Below are 20647 nucleotides of genomic sequence, written 5' to 3'. Positions count from 1 at the left end.
CTTGGTGGCAAAGCTGAGTTAGATGTCATCCAGATCTGGAACCAAGGGCAGGAATGGGACCTGAACTGTGTGTAGTGCTTCATTCAAGTGATTTTAAGGTTCAGGACTTAAAAGGGGAATGTATTTCTCTTGTACTCATGTTGTTTAAACTTGTTCCTGAGAGTTGTTTTGCCTTTCTCCCCCTGTCTCTTAAGTTTTGGGTTGGCATTTGTGAGACTATTTTAAGTGCCAGTTTTTATTCCTGGATGACACTGGTTGGCACAGGTCCCAGGACAGCACACCTGAGGTCAGAGTTTCTGCCCATGTGCATCATGTGCTTTTTATGATGACGGTAGTGTGCTGGTTTATGACTTGTTTTCTCAGTCTCATAAAGTCCTTTACATTCCATTCTCGTCCTCGTTGCTCTGAATAATGTAAAATGATTTTAAAAAGTGTTCATCTCACTGTTTGACCCTGGTTTAGGACTGTTTGGGAATGCACTGTACTGACAGCAGCACAAAACTGCCCTACTGACCCCTCTCCACTGAATGTTTCTGTTTGCAGAGTGGGTTATAAGTCAAAGAAAAACACAATCCAGTTGGTTGAGAGGTTTTTATGGAGGCTTTTTTCCAGTTGTGGGAAACTAATTTCACCTTCCTTTTGGTGCCAGGCTGTGTTGCCAGGAGGTGAGACCCCCATCCTGCAGTTTGTGGAGGACAGGATCCAGACCACCATGGTAAAGTATAGCTGCAGTCAGCTGGCTGAAGGGTGGGGGTGCATCCAGAGCAGCTTCTCCTGAGCTCCAGGAGCTCTGCTAAGTCACTGCCAAAGTCTGAGCATTTGTTTCTTTGCTGTCACTGTGCATGAGGCAGGAATTAATTCCTGTTATTTAGAATCACAGGCTGGTTTGAGTTGGAAGGGACCTTAAAGCCCATCCAGTGCCACCCCTGCCATGGGCAGGGACACCTCCCACTGTCCCAGGCTGCTCCAAGCCCCAATGTCCAGCCTGGCCTTGGGCACTGCCAGGGATCCAGGGGCAGCCCCAGCTGCTCTGGGCACCCTGTGCCAGGGCCTGCCCACCCTCCCAGGGAACAATTCCTTCCCAATATCCCATCCAGCCCTGCCCTCCTTCATCTTAAGGCCATTCCCCCTTGTCCTGGCACTCGATGCCCTCATGCACCTCCTGTACACTGCATTGATCAGCTCACAGCTCCTGGGGAATTAAAACATGGGATATTTTGCATGTGAGCTTAGCACTGGTCACTGCTGCAGTTTAAACTTCTTGCATGTGTGATGTTTGAATTAAAAATTAAGTATTTATGAATGTGCTTGACTTTTAGACATCTCACTGAGCTGAGTGTTCTTCAGCCCTGCAAAAAGTACATAGTAGCTTCTGAAGCTGAAAATTATTAACTTCTTTCTCCCTGAATTCCCCTCCCAGCTGACTGGAATTGCAATTGGAGCTGCAGTTGCACTGCTGCTTATAGCAGTTGTTGTGTTTGTCGTGTACAGAAGAGTGAGACAGTCTAGTAAGTACTTGAGAACCATGTAAGTTTTCAAACCAGTTTTCCCATCAGTCTTGAGTCTTTTTGTAATTTTCTGTGGTAGCTGTTTGCTGTAGGGGTGTGGTTCTTGCAGGACAACAGCTTTAAAGGGTGAAGAACTTGTGTTGCTTCACTTGCCCAGGTCTGAACCCAGAGCTGTCTGTGCAGGACCTGCAGGGTTTTATTTCTTTGGTGTCTGAGCAGTATCAGCCTCTGTGAATTATGCAAATGGTTTCAGCCCTGCTGTGATTTCACTGTCACAGTAAGGAGATTGAATTAGAGGTTTCCCTGAGGAGATTAAAACTACCCACTCCTTCTGTCTGTGTGGAGAGCCCTTTGTCTCCTCCAGGGCTAAGGTAGAACCCCAAGCCAGCCCTGCCTTGGTGGGGCTTGGCCAGAGCTGGGGAATGAGGGATCCCAGGGAGGTTTAAGTTCCAAACGCTGCCCTGAGCTGTTCTGGAGGCAGCAAAGTCACCGAGTTGTGCTCAGGTGTTCTCCCCCAGCTGCTAAAGGTGGTTTCTGATGTGCTGCTTCTGTGTTCCAGAACAACTTCAGCCACACGTGCCTCAGTACAGGTTTCGCAAGAGGGACAAAGTCATGTTCTACGGGAGGAAGATCATGAGGAAGGTGAGGGCACCTGGCAAAATCCAGTTTAGGAGGTGTAAAGTTTGCAATACTTGACTTGCTGAGCCTGGCCCAGGGCCTTCAGCCTATCAGATCTCACTGGGATTTTGTGGATGTTCCTGGAATACTGACTGGATTGCTGATGGAGCAGCAGTAGCTTCTCCTTCTGGCCAAACCTTTCCTCTTTGAAAAGTATTCGCAGTCAATGAGGGTAGTAATAAATCAGTGAATATCTAACTCCTGTTGGGAGTTGATAATTGTTTCAATATCCCATAATCCCAGACTGGTTTGGGTTGGAAGGAACCTTAAAGCCCATCCAGTGCCACCCCTGCCATGGGCAGGGACACCTCCCACTGTCCCAGGCTGCTCCAAGCCCCAATGTCCAGCCTGGCCTTGGGCACTGCCAGGGATCCAGGGGCAGCCCCAGCTGCTCTGGGCACCCTGTGCCAGGGCCTGCCCACCCTCACGGGGTCCTGGCTTTTCCTGTCCTGCCAAGTCAGGTGTGCACTCACTGCAAACCAACATCTGCAGAAAAACAAGGTACAGGGAAGTAACCATCCTTAGTCACCCTGTGTGGAGGAGCACTTCCTCCTGTGAACTGCCCCAGCCTCTGCCTCCCACACTTCATTGAGGTGAATTCAAACACTTGGACTTAATTAGACTCTGGTAGGTTCAATATTCAGTTCTAGAGCTCTGTTTCATTGAGGAGGAGGTGGTTACTCCCTCAATCTTGCATGGCAGGTCAGCCTTTAAGTAGAACTTGGCCAAAAAAACCCTCAATGAGAGGAAATCTTGTGTGTGCAACTTCATAATTTTGATATTCTTCATAATTTTCATGTGCAACTTCATAATTTGGATGATTTTTCACCAAGCTGTTTATATGTAACTCACATAAGTAAGAATGCTTAGAATTCCACATGGGAAAATAATTTCAGGTAGTTTTTTGTTTGGGTTTTAGACCTTGCCTTTTGCTGTTCTTCCTGAGTAAGGCACAGAACATTACACCCACACTGCTGTGGGTTGTGCTTCATGGATTTTTTGATAACATACCAAGATTTTACTCCCTCCAAACTAATTAAAGATTCCTTTTGTGATAGAAACTTTTTAGAGATTCATCTCTTTGGGTAACAAATGGAGAACTGGGAATGTTTTGGAAGTTACTAATGAGGGGCTTTCTTGGTGTAGCAGTTGTGGAGTTTCTCCAGTGGGTGGCACCTGGGAACTAGGAAAAGCAAGGAAAAGCTTTGGTTTGTCACCATCGAAGCCAGATAGAATCCTGGAATGTCCTCCGTGGGAAGGGACCCCAAGGATCATCCAGTCCAACCCCTGGCCCTGCCCAGCCCCCCAACAGCCCCACCCTGGGCATCCCTGGCAGCGCTGTCCAAACGCTCCTGGAGCTCTGGCAGCCTCGGGGCCGTGCCCATTCCCTGGGGAGCCTGGGCAGTGCCCAGCACCCTCTGGGGGAAGAACCTTTCCTGATCTCCAACCTAAACCTCCCCTGGCCCAGCTCCAGCTGTTCCCTGGGTCCTGTCCCTGTCCCAGGGAGCAGAGATCAGTGCCTTACTCCTCTTCCTGATGTTGAGTGTTCCTGGATGAGAACCACAGCTAAGAATCTTTCCCCTCTGCCATCCATTAGCACTGTAGTAGTTGATGAGTAAAATCAAAATACACTCTACTTGCTTTATAGAAAGGAAATGGTCCTGAAGTAGTTCTTCCAATCCTCCAAGGTCTTACATGAGCTCTTCCCTCTGCTCACACTCTAATGGCTGGTAAATGTGTTGGTGCCTCAGCAGGGTTGGAATTAGTGGGTTGGGTTTTTTTTTGGTTTTGGGTTTTTGTGACTGTTTTTGTTTCTGTTATTTCCTCCTAGGTTACAACTCTTCCAAACTCTCTGGTTGGGAACACTGTCCCTCGCCAAAGGATGCGGAAACGGGCAAAGGTTTTATCTCTGGCTAAAAGGTGCTTGGGATTTTGGGAAGGGGAAAATTCATGTCGTGGAGGCTGGTTTGGGGCTTTTGTTTGTGGTGTGGAACTTACCCCTAGCAGAGCACTCTTCTGTAGCTGTTGGTTTTTCCCAGTTCTGTCAGCTGTGGATCAGCTGGGAAATTTGCTGAACTGGGATGGTTTTGGTGAGGAAGAGCAGGGGGGTGGAATGTTTCAGCTAACTGATAATGTGTGACTTGGGATGGTGAATTTTAGTGTTTACTATCTACTTATTTAACATTTCCTATTCATACAAATTTAATATTCCCTATTAGTACAAATGAGGGAACATCCTGAACTTACGTTTTCCTTTGTAGGATTCTGCGTATTAAGAAGGAATGTCCAACTCTGCAGAGGAAAGAACCTCCTCCCTCTTTGCTAGAGGCAGATCTGACTGAATTTGATGTCAAGAATTCCCATTTGCCATCAGAAGTGCTGTACATGCTTAAAAATGTCAGGTAATGTTAGATGGAAAGAGAAGTTTAGAGTTGGGTTTTGATGGATGTTCAAGTGATGTAAATATTTGACAGTTTGTGTCAAATCTCAGGTTTTATGATTGCATGGTCAGAATCCTGAGGGAGCTGACTGAAATTCATCTGAGCATGAGGACAGAATAAATGACTTTGAATTTTTTAGAAATGTTAAGAAAATAGTTGAGTTTGGGGGGAAAAAAAGGAAGTAGGTTAGTTGCTTCAGTTTGGGAGTAGTGCTAATGAAGGTGTTCTAACATGAACAGATTGAGTGCATCTTAAAACTTCTGTTTAGGCTTTATCAGACAATTTTTTTATACAGAAAGGCATCATAATTGGTAAATGTTAATTGGAGACCATATTGACAGCTCCCTGGGCTGCAGAATCTTTTACTTCTCTATCTGAAAAGGTTGCAAATAAATCAAAGTCAACATAATCCCCACAGCTCTTTGGCAGACTTAAGAAGAAGGGATGGGCTTTGTGCCCCTTCAACAAGGGGTTAATTTGCTGACACAGCAAAGAGGAGGAGATCTTCCAATCTGTAATTTTGGTTTTGCTTGTGGATGTTCTTTTTTCCTCCCAGCTGTGATATAATTTAGTCCTGAAGGTCATACATTCTCAAATAAAAATGCTATTTAAGTCATCTGAACTTGCTGCTGTGGAATTATGATCTCCTGTGACTAATTGACATTGCAGTAGGATTTGATGGATTGATCCTGATAAATGTGAGCTGTTGGAGCTCTCTGAAGAGTGATCAGGTGTAAGACCCATATTTCTCTCTGCCTGGCAGTGACTGACTGGAGTCCAGGTGCACGTTACCTGCAGGAGATGAAGTATTCCAAACTTACAATTGCATGCAGATGACAGGAGCTTTTCCCTGTGTTTTCAGTGTCCTGCTTCCATGGGCAGGGCAGCTGCACTAAAAGGGGAAGTTTCATGGGGTAACTTTTCTCATGGAGTGTGAGAGTCTGGCAGCTTTTTATTCTTATTCCCCTCCGAAGGCCATGCTGGTGTTTGCTGGAGGAAGTTTGGCTGCACTTCCCTCTGAGCCTGCATTCCTTGGAGTGCTCCTCCAAAGGAGCCCCAGCATTTACAGTTCCGTGTTTCATGCTGCTCTTGCACCTTCATTTTGGGGAGCTCTTTGAGGCTCCTTCCCTGCAGCTGCTCCTCTGGGCTTCCTCTGCTCCTCGTGCCTGTGGCTTTGCTAATTTAGGAAGGATTTTCCAAGGACTGTGCCAATTTTAGGTTTTCCCTTTGCATTTTCTTTGCTGCAGGGTCCTTGGGCACTTTGAGAAGCCCCTGTTCCTGGAGCTGTGCAAGCACATGTTCTTTGTGCAGCTGCACGAGGGCGAGTACATCTTCCGTCCCGGGCAGCTGGACAACAGCATCTACGTGGTGCAGGATGGAAAGCTGGAAGTCTGCATCCAAGAAAGTGTAAGAACCCACTGCTCTGCACTTCCTGAGAGAAATCTGTTGGCACAGCAGATAGGCTGGCATGAATCATTAGGCATTGATTAAACTTAGACACGTGAATCACAGTGGTTTAGGAGGGATTAATCCCAGCTCTTCGGGGCTGTGGTATTTGTAAAGATCAAGGTTTGTAGCTCTGGTCCCTCGTGTCTCAGATGAGAGAGCAAACACAAAGCTGATGAGGCAGCTGGAAATATCCTCACACAGGAGATGCAGAAGTTATTGAGGGAGGACAGGGTGCAAGGTGGGCTTGGAAACATTCACCTTTGGAAAGGTTGTTACAGAAAGTTTTTGAGCACAGGAGAGACCAAGCTCACCTCAGAATAGTCCAGCAGGAGTCAGGGGCTTTGTCTGGGAGTTGGAAGAGTCAGATTCACTTTTGGGTCGACAGGGGAGAAAAAATGATGGCTTGTTTTCCATGTGAGTCTTAAAATGTTGAGCACCAGCCCTTGTGACCCTTCTGCCAAGTTAAATTTTTAGTTTTTACCTTCTTCCTGACTGAACTTTGAGTTTAACTTTAGGATGTGAACAGTTTTCCAATTCTAAAAGTTAAGTGGGCTTGGAAACTATATCAAATTCGTTGCTTTCTGTGTATTTTTATATTTTGCTGCTCCTGTTTTGTACAACCTCTTGACAGGTAACCCCTCAATAAAGGGAGCTCAATCTGCCTCTGGGTGAAGGAAGCTTTGTTTTGTTGGCGGTTACATAGCAAAGACAAGCAGGTCACAATATCCCTGGACAAAACTGGCTTGTAGTTTCTTTTAATTTATCACTTTTAGAACAATGGTTGAAAACTCTGTGGTTGGAATTAGCACATTTCCATCAGAGCAGAGAGAAGAGAAGCATCCAAGCTTTTTGAAATGCTCCAAATGTGCCAAAATGCAGCTGTGAGCCTGCAGTGATGCTGTGTGTGTGCTTGCAGGATGGAACAGAGGTGGTGGTGAAGGAGGTGCTGGCAGGAGACAGCGTCCACAGCCTTCTGAGCATCCTTGATGTCATCACGGTGAGTCCTGGGAGGTGCAGATTCCTGCTGCATCCCACAGAGCCTGGCAGGGAACCAGGCCTTGAACATTCCTAGGAAAGAATCAGAATGCAAAATGGTTTTTTGATGAATTCTCCTCCTCCTGGGCCTTCACAGGTGTAAATTGAGCTCTGTGGTGTGGAGGCTGGTTGTGAAACGTGTGCTTGACTGGCTGCTTCTGGTTAGCAGGAGGATTTGAGTGATCCCTTTATGTCTGCAAAACTGAGATTACAGCTTGATTTGCTCAAATCACAGCTCAGGCAGGAGCAGGACCAGGCTGGGGCTCAGCAGTCCAGGCTTTTACATGTTTGATGGGTTACTTAATCAATTTGGTTTTATTCAGTCTAATGAGGATAAATCTGACAGTTGTTATTACTGTAATGATGCTGTGAAACCAGGGGATGGGTTTATTTTGTTTTGTAATATCAGTGGTGCTGGTGGCCAGCTGAGGGCTGTGCTCTTTGGCAGGGGCCAGGATGAGCTGGGTGCTGATCCTGTTGAGTGCAAAATTGGTGGATTTTGTTTCAGTTGGAACTAGACTGCTGGTTTTGCTGAAATCACCACAGTGCATCTCTTTTGGAATGCCTGGATGGAAGGTGTTGAATTCAACATCTTTGATAACACCCAAGCCCTGAAGGTGCTTTCTTGAAGGGTTTTGGTAGGATGAGATTTGAGAGGATGAAGAGAAATCTAATCAGTAAGGTGTTCATGTTTGACCTGGTGCCCTGTTTCTGCCATGTTTGGCTGTCTCTGTTCATCAGAAGGTGCCATTGCTCTGTGTGAGTATTAAAGGGTTCTCTGAAGTGTTCTTTGCTGCTTCCAAATGCAAGCACATACCTCTATATCCACATGATGTGTGTATTATTTACATCTAAAGTTCCCATAAAACCTATTGACAGTGGTAACATTTTTTGAGCTTGGTCACAGTTTTCTCTGTAGAAAGTGAAGAATTTGGGCTGTACAAGTCTAGTTCTTGCTGTCAAATTCATAATATCTTTGTAAATTCGTATTAGAACCTTTGCCCTTGTTACTCCCACCACGAAATTTTCTTCATCACAATATTCTAAGGAGCAGGGCCATCATAAAGGAACAGGAATACCAGTCATGTTCTTGCTTGTTCAAAAGGAATAAATATAAGAAAAGAAGTCCTTCTATAACAGTGCTTTATGGCTTTGTTTTTTCAAAAAGTGGTTGCCATTCATTTTGTGTCTTGTTGGGGTTTTTTTTCATTTTTAATTCTCATTCTGTCATTGTTTTTCTCTTTCTCATTAGTTCTACCACTGGTAAGTAAAAAAAATAAAAATGATTGAAAGTGTGTTGAGCAGAGTTAGCAGCCTGCAGAAGACTCTGTAATGAAAAAACCTTGAAATATTTTTTGCTAAACTTGTTCTCATTTATTTTTACAACTCTTTTGTTCCTCACTTCCCAGCTTTGTGAACTGCTTGTTTCATTGCTGTTTTTCTTCTTCCTTATGTTCTTTGCAGACTTCAGGTAGAGGAGTAGCATGAAAATAGGCAAGGAGAGAAGAAGTAGCACTGGATCAAAGTAGGAGACCCCTCAGTGTCATCCCAAATCAGTGAGGGAGTCTTAAAACATCCTGCAGATGCCATAACCTGAATTAGATTTCACTGCACCACCAAACACCTGGCTCTGACATGAAGGAAGGGTGAATTCAGTGAGGATTTCAGTTGTCTGAGCTGGATTTGTGATTCTTTGACTGATTTTGTAGCACGTGATGTCAGGCTGGTCCCTCAGTTCTGAGAGTTGTGCAAGAAAGTTGAGGTTGCTGCAAGAAGTGGCAAGATCTTGTTGGTGGACCTAAAAGAAAGGTCACACCAGAGGTACTTGTCTAGTTGAATCTTTCAGTTTTTAAACTGAAAAGCCCCTTTAGTTCTACTAAATGCAAAGGTAGCAGCTGTGACATGAGCCTGCACTTATTCTGGGAACAGATCAATGCTGCTTTCTCCAGACTCTGAGGAGAAACTGGAAGCTTTTGAATCCAAGTAGTTCCTGGTATTGTGGAACAGTTCTGAGGTGCAGTTAATGGCTCTGATTTGGTACTGCCTCAAATAGCAGAGAAATCTGAGCTGAGCCTTGTTGATGTCTCTGTTTTCAGCAGCTCTTGCTGAGAGCTCCTGTGTGCAGCCAGGGCTTTTCCCAGGACAGTCAATGTTCATCCAGAGGGAACTGGTCCAGTGGAGATGTGATGCTGATTGCTGGAGCTTTGGGGTTCACTCTTCTCTTGGCCTCCATGCTGAGATGGTCTTAGGAAAACTGGGCCCAGGTGGCAAAGCTGGAATAAGAAAGTTGGAGAAAGAAGAGGCTGTGAGGGATATTGATCAAATGGCAGTGATTGAGGGGGGGATAAAAATGAAAGTCAGGATTAAAAGAAGCTGGAAAAACACTTGGATAAAGGTGAGCCTGCAGGGCTGACAAGATAGATGAGGTTATAAAGAAGTGATTGATGGCTGTGAGAGCTTTGGGTGCAGCAGTGCTGATGCAGAGGATGTCAGGAAGGAGCGGAGGAAGACAAAATCCAGCCGTGGAAACAGGGAGAACATCCCAGATTTTTGGGTCCAAAAAGGAGCTGCCACTGCAGGTGGGAGAATGCAAAGCATCTGTCTCTTGCAGCAGATTTCTTGACCAAACTTGATTGGATTTGGCCATTTGCTGTCACCTGGGTTTAGCTGCTGCTTGGAGGTGATGTCTCACTGTCTCTAGAAGCAAATAGTTACCTGCCCTGAGAACAAAAAGTTCTGTTGAAAAAAACCCCTGTTTCATAACTGATTATAACTGAACTGTTCTTGTCATCTCAGTGTGTGATTGTAAAATAGTATAATTTGAACATGGTATTCTCCCTGTGCTGCTCATAAGGTTATATCAGAGAGAAGTGACAATTCTGGAACATTTCCTGCTCATGCTCCTCTGACTGCTCTTAGCATGTTCCAGCCCTGTTGGCCCTTTCAGAAGAGCTGCCCTCATGCAGGGATTTCAAAGAGGCAAAATTATATGCTGAAAACCTGGAGGAATGGGCTGTTCTTTGGAGAAAAAGGCTTCTGCATCATTATCTGTTATTATCCTAAAGCTGTTTTTCTGAGATTGTCAGCACTGGCCTCTCCTCTCTTGAGCACTTTCCAGAAAAACCCAAACACTTTACTGGGTAGACTGGAGACCAGAGTTCTGGGATTGCCAGGGCTCAGTTTGCTCTTTGGAATAAGTCTTATGAAACATCATTAAACTTGATGCTTATCCTTGCCCAGCAACTGAAGATTTAATGATTTCCTTAGTTTTTTACTCTATATTTGCTGTAGAGATTGGTAGGAAATACAGTTGATGGCAAATGCAGGGCTTATAAGCAGACTATATACATTTTCTTTTACTTGTAAGTGTAAGAAGTCCAAATTAATTCTTCGTGTAAAGCCAGACTTCCAACTGGGCTGTAAAAGAGGATTGTTGCATTTATTTTTGGGTACAGCCGAAGCACAGAAATGTTATTTGTTAATTTCTTTACTTAATTAAAATAAATTTGGGAAAACTGAGGACACTGTCAGCTTTGCACTGTAGGTCAAAGATGTTTAAAATTTCAGATCCCTCAGGAACTTGAAAATCAAGGCTATTAATATCATCCCCAGATTTTATAAAAAGGTCAGCTGAAGTTGGTGTAATTAAGAAATTGGTTCCAATTAATTTAATTTAATTTTAGAATCTGCTTCATGGTGCCTTCCAGACCAGCAGGCAGACAGAGCTGCAGCTTTATTTTCTAGAGTGATTAGAGAAAGTCTCTGGTTTTGCTGGGTTCTTTAGGCAGGAATTCCTCAAAGTGCTTGTGTTGAGTTGTCTGAGATTCTTTGCAGGCAGTTTGGTTTGTAATCAGCATTTAACATCTGTGTGTCAGTGTTGGGAAAAAGGTGCCTTCTGTTGCTCAGGAGGGGGAAAGCTTCCAGAGTTGTGAGGTGCTGTTAAAATAGAAACTCCATTTCTTCCTTTGCTCCTGCTCTGTGCTGCAAAAAGGCTCATTTTAGCTTTTCAGTACGTGTAAATCAATATTTGATGGATTAGTAAATTAATTTATGAGTTAGAGGTGTTGTTTTCAGCATTTATTAAATGTGTAGAAGGGATATTGTCTGTCTGGAGTTTTTTATCCAAGTGTTTGACAGTAGATTTTTGTTAAAATCTATTCTCATTTAAGGGGCAAAATCCAAAACCAGAGGCTTGCCTTCTTCCAGTGTGAAAAAAATCTCTGTATTCTACCCACTTTTCATTTGTTTGCTAGTTCTCCATCTGTTCTTTGAGCAGGATGGTCTAGACCCACTTTGTCTCAAGTAAAGAGAAGCTGTTTGGCGTTGTCACGTGGAATATTTCATAGATATATATGAAAATATATATATATATATATGTCTCGAAACACAAGAAGTCTGCCTGTCTTTTGTGTTCCTCCATTATGTCTGTAATTACTGTACAATTCTGTTGTGTTTTTCACTGTTTGTGTGAGTCTGGGGTTGTTTTTGCAGCAAATAGCTTGGTTGTCAGCCGAGATAATAAAATCAACAAACCCTCTTTTCTCTGCATCCTTGACTAGCTGGGATTTCAAATGCTTCTGATGGCTGGCTCTGTAATAAAACTGTGTCAGAGCTGAGAGCCTGGCACTTCCCTCAACCTCATCCACATCCCTGGAGCTCTTGTTTCTCTGCCCCTGTCTCTAATGCAGATGTGAATTCACCCTCATTACACCCCCCGTGGTCATGGAGCACAAACTGAAGGCTTTTTGGGGTCAGACCATGTCTGTCAGACATAGACAACAGCAAAGCAGGAATTTGGGAAGAATTGGATTGGATAATTGATGGATTAACCCTGTGTCTCTGGAACTTTCTCTTAGGGTCACCCTGCTCCCTATAAAACTGTCTCAGCCCGAGCAGCCACTCCATCCACCATACTGAGACTTCCAGCCAGTGCCTTCCAGGATGTGTTCCAGAAATACCCTGAAACCCTTGTGAGAGTGGTGCAGGTAGGTGGAGCTGAGGGGGAAGGGGGATCCACTCTCATTTCCAGGTTGCAGGAGGGTATTTAGATGCTCAGCAAGCTCATCCTTTGGTAGCTTACGGAGCTGCTCAGCACAGCCTGTCAAGATTTGGCCTTGTTCTGCTGCTCTCCTGGCTGTTGAGCCCTAGATTTAATATTCCACCATCATCACAAACAGAAAAAAAACCATTTATGTATCTATATATCTCCATTAATTGAGTTTTTGCCTGTGGTACCCTCATCAATCAGCCAGACCTGCAGTGTGAGTTTGTTGGTCCTTGGCAAGTGGAAGGTGCTGGGGTGGGCTCTGCAGCTTGGGCTGCACCAGGAGGGCTTCAGAATGGCTGAGAGTCGTGAACAGACTGTCACATGTTCTGAAACAGGACTGCTGGACCTTCAGAAGCTGCTTGGTGTGGGCTGATGCTTTGTAAGAGTCACAAAATTCAGACTGACATGTGAATTTCAACTTTAGAAGCCTTTGTCAGCACCTGAGGAAAGAGCTGTGCTTTGTGTCAGTTCTGTGTTTACCTTCTATTGCTTTGCAGGGACTCAGTTCTCAGGTGAGCACTGAAATCAGGCTTGTACCTCCTGCAGGTGGCAGGTGGTGCAGGGATCAGGATTAAGGATTTCCAGGATTTCCTTGTCCCACAGGTGTGGCAGCCAAAGGGTGACCCCACCAGTCACTCTGGGCTGTCCTGTTGCTTTACTATCACTTCTAAATCTGTTTGTCCTTGCAAACTGTTCTGGTCTCTGGGTGATTTATGAGCAATACATGAACCTCCTCACACTGATGGTTGAAGGAGAACAGATCATTAACACCAAATTAATTTGCTCTGTGAGAGCTGATACAACAGAGAGGATGGCTCAGGAGTGGAAATTAGCTGGCAGGGCAGAGGAAGGTGCCACTGATTCCAGTGTTGGGTTTGAGTGCTTGTGGAGCAGTGGGATAGGCTCTGTATGGGGAAAGCTGGAATAATTTTTTTAATGAGAGGGGAAATTTGGAAGCAAATACTTCTATTTCAAGGCACTTTTATTATTGATGTTTATAGAAAACAAAAAGCATTTGGTGTTTGGGAGTAAGACTTTGGATTCTCGTGCCATCAAATGATTATGAAGTCATTGGTGGATCATTTGAATCTATCTCTGTCTCAATTTATCAGTTGCTAAAAAGGAATTTCAGCTTAGGGTGCAGCCTGTATTTTATCGATACTTTCAGGTACTCTGGTGCATGATTGTATCTAAATGCCAGAACGAGTGTGGGAGAATGCTAAATCCATTGCTCTTGCTTCTTTATTCCCTGTTTGTAGATCATCATGGTGAGGCTGCAGAGGGTGACGTTCCTGGCCCTGCACAACTACCTGGGGCTGACCACGGAGCTCTTCAGCTGTGTGAGTTTGGCAGGCAGGCCCTCAGCTCTCCTGCCAGGACACAGAGCGGTTTTCCTTCTTGCAGAAGGCCATAAAGCAAATGCTACATATTAATTTCATAATGACAGTGCTTGAGGATTGAGGCACTTGTATAACCAGCCCATAAAGCCCAGCCTACGCTGATGCCTGGAGAATTGGTGGGGAGGCTTGAACTTCCCAAGTGCTTCATTCCAGAGTGATCTGTGTGCTTCTGATGTTTGCTAATTATGTCACCTCTGCCTGTGTGCTGCACCCGTGGTGCCAGAGGGTCAGGGAATGCTCAAAGTGTCAGGCTGTGAGTCCCCAGGCCGTGGTGGGATGCACTGAGGGAGCTGCACGTCCCAGGACAAGCCACCCTTGGGGATCTGGGATTGATCAGCACAACCTGAGCGGTACTGGGGGTCTGTGCAGGCTGCAGGGTGTGGAACACGTGTGAGGGGGTGGTTCATGTTTGCTTGTCCCCCTGCTGCTCCCAGCAGAGCCAGGCCATCCCACTGATCTCCGTGAGCAGTGTCACCGCCGGAGGCAGCGCCGGCAAAGTGGGCAAGAGACAAGTGAGCAGTGCTTTGGAGGAAGATCGTGGAGAGAAGTTTGAAAAGTCTGGGGAAGCCCTGGAAACGGGTAATGCTTCTGGAAACGTGGAGAAACTGTCCTCTGTGACCTTCTTTAGCTGTTGTAGTATTCATTGAATCCCAAAATGTTTTGGGTTGGGAGGGACCTTAAAGCTCACCCAGTGCCGCCCCACCTCCCGCTGTCCCAGGCTGCTCCAAGCCCCAATGTCCAGCCTGGCCTTGGACACTTCCAGGGATCCAGGGGCAGCCACAGCTTCTCTGGGCACCCTGTGCCAGGGCCTCACTGTCCTTAATAGTAAAGAATGTCCTCTCCAAATCCAGTCTAACCCTGCTGTCCTTCAGCTTGAGGCCATTCCCCTGTGTCCTTTCACTACATTTGATCTACTTTTGGTATCACTGCTGTAGATCAGAGGATTTCTATTTTATCAGAGTGGTTAAGGATTGTCTTAGATCAGCTTCAGGTTTGAAGCCTTTGGATAGTCCTTAGCTTCAATGGGGAAATGTTACTGTGTTCTTAATGATAGTGAGGGATGAAGGAAAGAGGAAAAATAAGTGACTCCTAATTTTGAATGCAGAGGGGGAGTTGGGAAAATTCAGCTCTCTAGACACCAGCAGAAGAATTGCTGGATATGTGTCTTTTCAGGCTAAAGACTTAGTACTGAAGGTAAGGCCAGGAAAATAGATGGAGTTGAATTTTGCCCCTGCAGATGGAAAAAAATTAATCAAAACCAGGAAAAAGGTTTAAACAATATTTAATGTCAGTGTTTCAAAATCTTTAGATCAGCCTTTAATAAGTAGGTAGTTAAAGGGTCTTGTTGTTAGTGAAACTTATTTTATTAGGGGCTACCTTGTGTTTATATAATTTGTTTCTAAATTTCAGATATGCTGAGGATTTCTGGTGCAGAAAACTCTGAGCATGTTTTCAGAAGGAGCCTTTCATCACCTCCCTATGCAGGGTCTACAGAGGCTTCTAGTAAGTAGTGCTTGGCAAAATTGTGGGAAATATATAATTTATCCAATCGTGGGGGGAAACCACATGATCTCTGGAGTGCTGGGTTAGACAATTTTCCTATTTATGGTGGATAATCATCTTGCAGTCCTGTTCATGGTAGATAATCATCTTGCAGTGGTGCCTCTTCCTAACTCATTTGTCAAAAAATTATTTCATAAAAAATGGACTATTATCCAAGAGAGCATTCCCTTGCTGGCATTATCAGCAATGGGGAACATCATTTGGCTACCAAGACCTGCAAATGAAGAGCTTTATTAATTGATATTACTGAAACCAACTGAATTATGATGATAGGCCATCATCCTTCACATAAAAGATGACACACGTTTCTTGCTTGGCTGATTGTCCCAAAAAGCACATTACATGGCTTTGCTGCTTTTAGAGGAATGGTCTTTAGAGTGGATAATAAAGGTGATTGATCATGGGGTGCTCTGAGGAGACATTTATGAGGCTGAGCTGGTCTGATGCTGCAGTATCATTTTGGGGAGTTTTAGTTACTCCACTGTAGACATTTTCCTCTGGGCCTGGTGTTGAGGACAGCTTTGTGTTCCAAGGTGGAGCAACTGGAGTTCTTATGGGAATCACAGAACACAGGCATCTGTTGCTGTTAGATGAGTACCAAATTAACCACTGTGAGGAAATTCTAAGGTCATGCACAGGTACTTTTAATAGAGAAATCTTTAATCAGTGGAATAAAGGTGCCCTGGGTACTTTAGAAAATGCTTTTATTGCTCACCTTGGCTATTAAATGACTTGGGAGAAAGGAACATACTATGAGGGGTTGAAGAACTTGGAGACAAGGAGAAAGGAGGGAGCCAGGCTGAGGGAGCCCTCAGCACTGAGAGTTTTCCCCAAAGTAAGGGTTGTGTTTTTTGTTGCTGCCACGTGAAGTTGTTGGTATGCACACAGGAGAGCAGTGGGTAGCTCCTTCAATTTTAACACTGGAGGGCTGATTTGTTTCCTCTTCTGGTCCTGCTGGGCAAGTATAAAGGGTCCCACTTCGATTTTTTTTTTTTTTTTCATGGTTTCCATGTTACTATCCAGAGGCATGGATGTGATGGAGAAGTAGGATTTTGACTGGGATCATCTTTCTAAGCCAGGGAGACAAATTAGGAGAAAATATTGACTGACCCACACAAGACTTGGCTTGATTTTCATGTGGGTGAGGTTGTTTTACACTGGGATTTATAAAATGTACCAGCAGACTTAATTCAGTGGTAAATAAAATAATCCTTGCCCTGAACACAGCCCCTTCCCCCAGGTAAATGAGGCAGTTCAGTGAGCTGGGCCTGTGCAGCCCTGTGACATTCTAAGGGACAGTCCCTGTGTGTCCTTAGGAGCTGTTATGTAGAAGGATCCCTGCAGACTTCTCAGTGGATATGTCCATTTGTCCTTCCTTTCTCCTTTTATGTGTCATAAAAGTTATGTCAAGGTACACAGAGCTTAGCAGAGAGAGAAAATTAATTTTTACTGACGGAAGGAGTGTATCTAATTGGGTAATTATGATTTGCCTCAGTTAACAGAGCTGATTTCTTCTCACTGCTTAGCTTGCACAGAAAGTGTTTTGATATCTGTAATGAAAAGATCAAGATCTTGCTTCAGATTCTATTCCACTGCTTACTGTGTGTTCAGACTCCATGGAATATTGATTATGTTTATTATTAATTCAGAGAGGAGAAAACTGTCTTAGAGTCCTACAAGTGCTGTTATCTCAACATCTCCTTGATTTGCTTGTTGTTAGAATTAATAAACACTGCTAAAAACTGCTTTGGGAGAAAACACTTTTGCCTCAGTTGCTCCTGGGGCTGGGTGTAATTTGTTCTTCTGGTTTTTTTGTGTAGTTATCTAACTTGAAACATAGCAGTTGTGTAAGATAGGGAATAGGATCCTGCCAGCTCAGGCTACTCTGCTTTAGAAGTGTGCTAACTTTGTGTGGAGAAAGATGGAATTAATTCCTGTGAAGCATCTGGGCTGGGGGACAGAGGAATTAGAAAGCAGAAATAAAACAGTGGGGCCTTTTGGATATAACAACTTCGCCCCTTCGTTGTCCCTGGAAGTAAATCTTCCTAACTCTATTTTTAAGGTTAAATAGCAGTTGTCTTTTACTGTTTTGGTGTTTCTTTTCCCCAAGAGTTAGAGAAGCTGCTTTTCCCCCAAAGCCCTGACGTGCAGCGCACGTGGGACCGGCAGAGCTTGGCAGGGAAGAGCTGGGAATGCTGCCAGGGACTGTGGCAGTTGCCATTGTTTGTGCAGTGCCTTCCATCCCAGCAGTGTGTGGGACACCGTGTGTTCATCACACAGGATCCATCCCTCTCCTTCCCCACCGCCTCCTGTGCTCTTGACTCAGCGGCTCCGCGTGCAGCTCGTCCTGCCGGCTCCTTCCTCGCTCCCGTTTGAGCAGCAAGACGGTTTAATCAATCACTGTGTGGGCACCACGGCTGAGGGGAAGGCTTCTGCTTTGAATAGCAGTTGAGTAGACAGAAGCTTTCATTCTTAGAATGCCTCCTCGTTCTCTTCTCCCCGGGTTTTTGAGGTGCAGGGCTGGGGAGGAGATGCTTTCCCTGCCTGCAGGGCCAAAATCAGAGGGTTTGGGTTGCACCTGAGAAATGCGTGTTCAGACTGAGAGTGCACTTGGTGACCCTGGGGTTTGGGGGCAGGGAGATGGACAGGGAGTCAGATCAGCCCATATGGAGCTGCTCTTTCTCCAGCAAACCTTCAAATAGTGATTGTACTCTGTACAAGAGTGGCTGTGGGAATTCTGGGATGTGTTGTAGACCTGACTTCAGACAGGAAGATTTAAGGTTCCAGGTCAAAAGGAACTGGGAAATCAACAGGAATATGAAGATGCCACTTGCTGAAGTTGCTGCACTCAGTGTGTTACCTGCTGTTTCTGAGAAACTGCACTACAGGAGGTGCTCAAACCAAGATTTGTGCATTGCTTGCAGACAATTCCAGCGGTGCCAAGTCTGACATGGACATGGCCTACGAGAGGGCCAGGGTGCACCTCGTCCCTGAGGACGCCGCTGGCAGCCCCACCGTGGCCAAGGTGGGTCTGCTCATCCCCTGAGAGTCCAGCCTGCTTCCTGCCCTCTGCTTCCTTACTGCATTCTGCTCAGAGGCATTTAAATTTCTTCCTTCCTTTGAAACGCTGCCCTTGCAGCTCTGTCTGAGTTGGGGTATTTGGATTTGCAGTATCCTCAAATGGTTTGGGTTGGAAGGGAGCTTTGAAGCCCAACTGGTCCAACCCCCCTGCCATGGCCATGAGCAGGGACACCTTCCTCTAGACCATCCAACCTGGCCTTGAATGTTTTTTTGTATTATTGTTTTTTAACTTAGTTGTTTTAGTAGATTTTAGTGGCTGTCAAGTTGTTTTACTGCACATCTTGAAATTCTGTGGAGGTTCCCTTGGTGAGCAATGGGAAACCACTGCTGCAGCTTTTTGTGTATTTTCTTCCCCTAACTCATGAAATGGATTATTTGGATTTGTCAGATCATGCTTTATTTGTGAGAGGTACTTTACAGCAAGGAATTAGAAACTTGTATCAGTTGTAGGCTTCCAGTCATTATTTATAAATCTGTTTTTATTTTTGTGGCCTGCTTTTTACAAATACTGACCTGGCAGTTGAGCCCAAAAACACTCTTGAATTATAAAACTGTAACCCAAAATCTGGAATGAAACTGTTGCTCACTGCAACCTTGACAGACATTTTATCTCTTCCTCCATCTTTGCGTACAGGGTTGATGAAGTTTTAGTTCCATCAAGCTGGCAGAAGCCCAGTTTATGGAAAGTCTCTTATTCTTCCCTTTCACAAGCTGTGATGAGTAACTTTGTTTGATTTGAGTGTCAGGCTGTGCAGAAAAGTACAGGGATAGTGAAGTTAGCAAGCTGTTGCTTTTTTGGAAACCTCGATTTCTTTTTTGCAGACCACCAGTTGTGGTGGGTAGAGAATGCAAATGGTAAAGGCAAATTTTGGCCAGGTAGGTGCCAATTTTGATGTTTAAAAACTGATCCTTAATGTGTTTGTTCTCTTTGCAGTCGATATTGAAGAAGACAGTGACAGTGACAGAAACTCCTTCAGCAGTTTTCCATTACAGTGCTGTGCAGGATTCCTGTAACAGCAAACACATTGATGCCATCGTGGAAGCAGCAAAGAAAGACCTCTCAACCTTGATGAAACTTGATGTGAGTTATTGCAAAGGGAACTGGCTTCGGTTCTGCTTTTCATCTCATTCTGCCAGGAACTGAAAAGTGGATTTGTCTCCTCAGTGCACTGGAGATGGGCTGGATGTTTTATTCAGTAGGCTGTTGGAGTCATTAGAAGGGCTGCAATAAATCTGAATTATTCTGTCATTTCCACAAACCACGCCGGGATGCAGCGCACGAATCTTCCCCGTCTGTGTGCGGAGTTAGCCCTGGGCGTGTGCAATTCCTGCCACCTCACTCTCTGCCCCTGCTGAGTGGGGGAAGCTACCTAAAGGCTCAGGTGATTGCTGAATCCATTAATCCTGGTGGCACTGCATCCCAGGGCGTTGTTTGGGTTTGGAATTGTGTCCCTGGACTTGCCCAGTGGTGCTGGGAGCAGCTCCCAGCTGGGTCCTGTGCCCGTGGCAGGGGCTGTGCCTGATCCTTCCTGAGCTCAACCCCTGCTGAGCCCCTTGGTGTTGTGAGAAAGATTGAAAATTTATGCTTTCATCATTGCCGTCATTCCAGCTGCATTTCATTACAGAGGTGTGTCTGCTCATGTGGGTAATCAGACAGTTTGGGAAAGCTCTGCATCTGTCTCAGCCAGCCAGAGACATCCTTGGTTTGTTCGAGCCTGTACTGCAATAATTCCAGTCTGCTGGTGCTGCCAGAGGCTGGGCACAGCTGCTGCACCTCCTCCCCTGCCTTCAGAGCTGTCACCAGACAACACTTGCTAAAACTTGAAAGATTTTACTTTTGGATTTTAGCATTTCCTCCTGACTTCCAAAATTATTCCCCTTGCAGCTTCAAAATCCCTGTCAGGGTCTTTCAGCTCCCAGTTGTGAGGCTTGAGGTGCCTGTTCCACGTCAGCACTGATCAGAGGTCTCTTAGTCTGCAGGAGCCTTACCTGTCTCATTATGTTAATTTTCAGGTTTTTTCAGGCATTTATATCCTCATGAAAGGCTACAGACTATCTTAGAAGAAATTCTTGTTGCAGAAGGAGTAAAGTAGGACTAGGTACCTTCATCTGTTCTGTTCTTGATCCAACTTTCAGATCATAAGCAAAGATTCCAAGGTTGCTGAAGCTCCTGATTTACCTCACTTTTAGTCTAGAATAAGTTTCTCAGTAATTAACAAGTAGCAGTTTAGAGATAATTGCAACAGTATCCTTGAAAGGAAGTGCCTGAGGCACTGTTTGTAAGGTGAAGATCAAAATAATGGTGAAGTAAGGTAGGATTTTCAAGCACCTTAGTTTTTCACAAGCAAATCAGAATCTGGTGGGATGTAGCCAAATGCCAGAAATGTCATTGAAAGCTCAATTTTTTTTTTTCCATGTAGGAATAGCAAAAGTTGATTATTCTAC

General features: G+C 44.9%; 1 protein-coding gene across 2 annotated transcripts in view; it reads left to right on the top strand.

Annotated features, from left to right (window-relative positions):
* PNPLA7 (patatin like phospholipase domain containing 7) overlaps nucleotides 1–20647 on the top strand; it is a 117821-nt gene that overhangs the window by 2508 nt on the left and 94666 nt on the right. The window contains exons 3-15 of one of the 2 annotated variants that reach the window (XM_039561815.1): nucleotides 650–715; nucleotides 1421–1508; nucleotides 2068–2150; nucleotides 4018–4106; nucleotides 4448–4588; nucleotides 5875–6034; nucleotides 6993–7073; nucleotides 11968–12096; nucleotides 13418–13498; nucleotides 13996–14137; nucleotides 14969–15061; nucleotides 18046–18146; nucleotides 19137–19283. In XM_039561815.1, the coding sequence (XP_039417749.1) occupies nucleotides 650–715; nucleotides 1421–1508; nucleotides 2068–2150; nucleotides 4018–4106; nucleotides 4448–4588; nucleotides 5875–6034; nucleotides 6993–7073; nucleotides 11968–12096; nucleotides 13418–13498; nucleotides 13996–14137; nucleotides 14969–15061; nucleotides 18046–18146; nucleotides 19137–19283 (1401 nt within the window). Of the gene's footprint in view, nucleotides 1–649; nucleotides 716–1420; nucleotides 1509–2067; nucleotides 2151–4017; nucleotides 4107–4447; nucleotides 4589–5874; nucleotides 6035–6992; nucleotides 7074–11967; nucleotides 12097–13417; nucleotides 13499–13992; nucleotides 14138–14968; nucleotides 15062–18045; nucleotides 18147–19136; nucleotides 19284–20647 lie in introns of both variants that reach the window. The other variant, XM_039561814.1, reaches the window with a different exon arrangement.

This window comes from Corvus cornix, chromosome 17 (assembly GCF_000738735.6).
Source record: "Corvus cornix cornix isolate S_Up_H32 chromosome 17, ASM73873v5, whole genome shotgun sequence".
NCBI lineage: Eukaryota > Metazoa > Chordata > Aves > Passeriformes > Corvidae > Corvus > Corvus cornix.
Note: the sequence above shows the minus strand (reverse complement) of the source record. Positions and strands in the feature narration are given on the sequence as shown.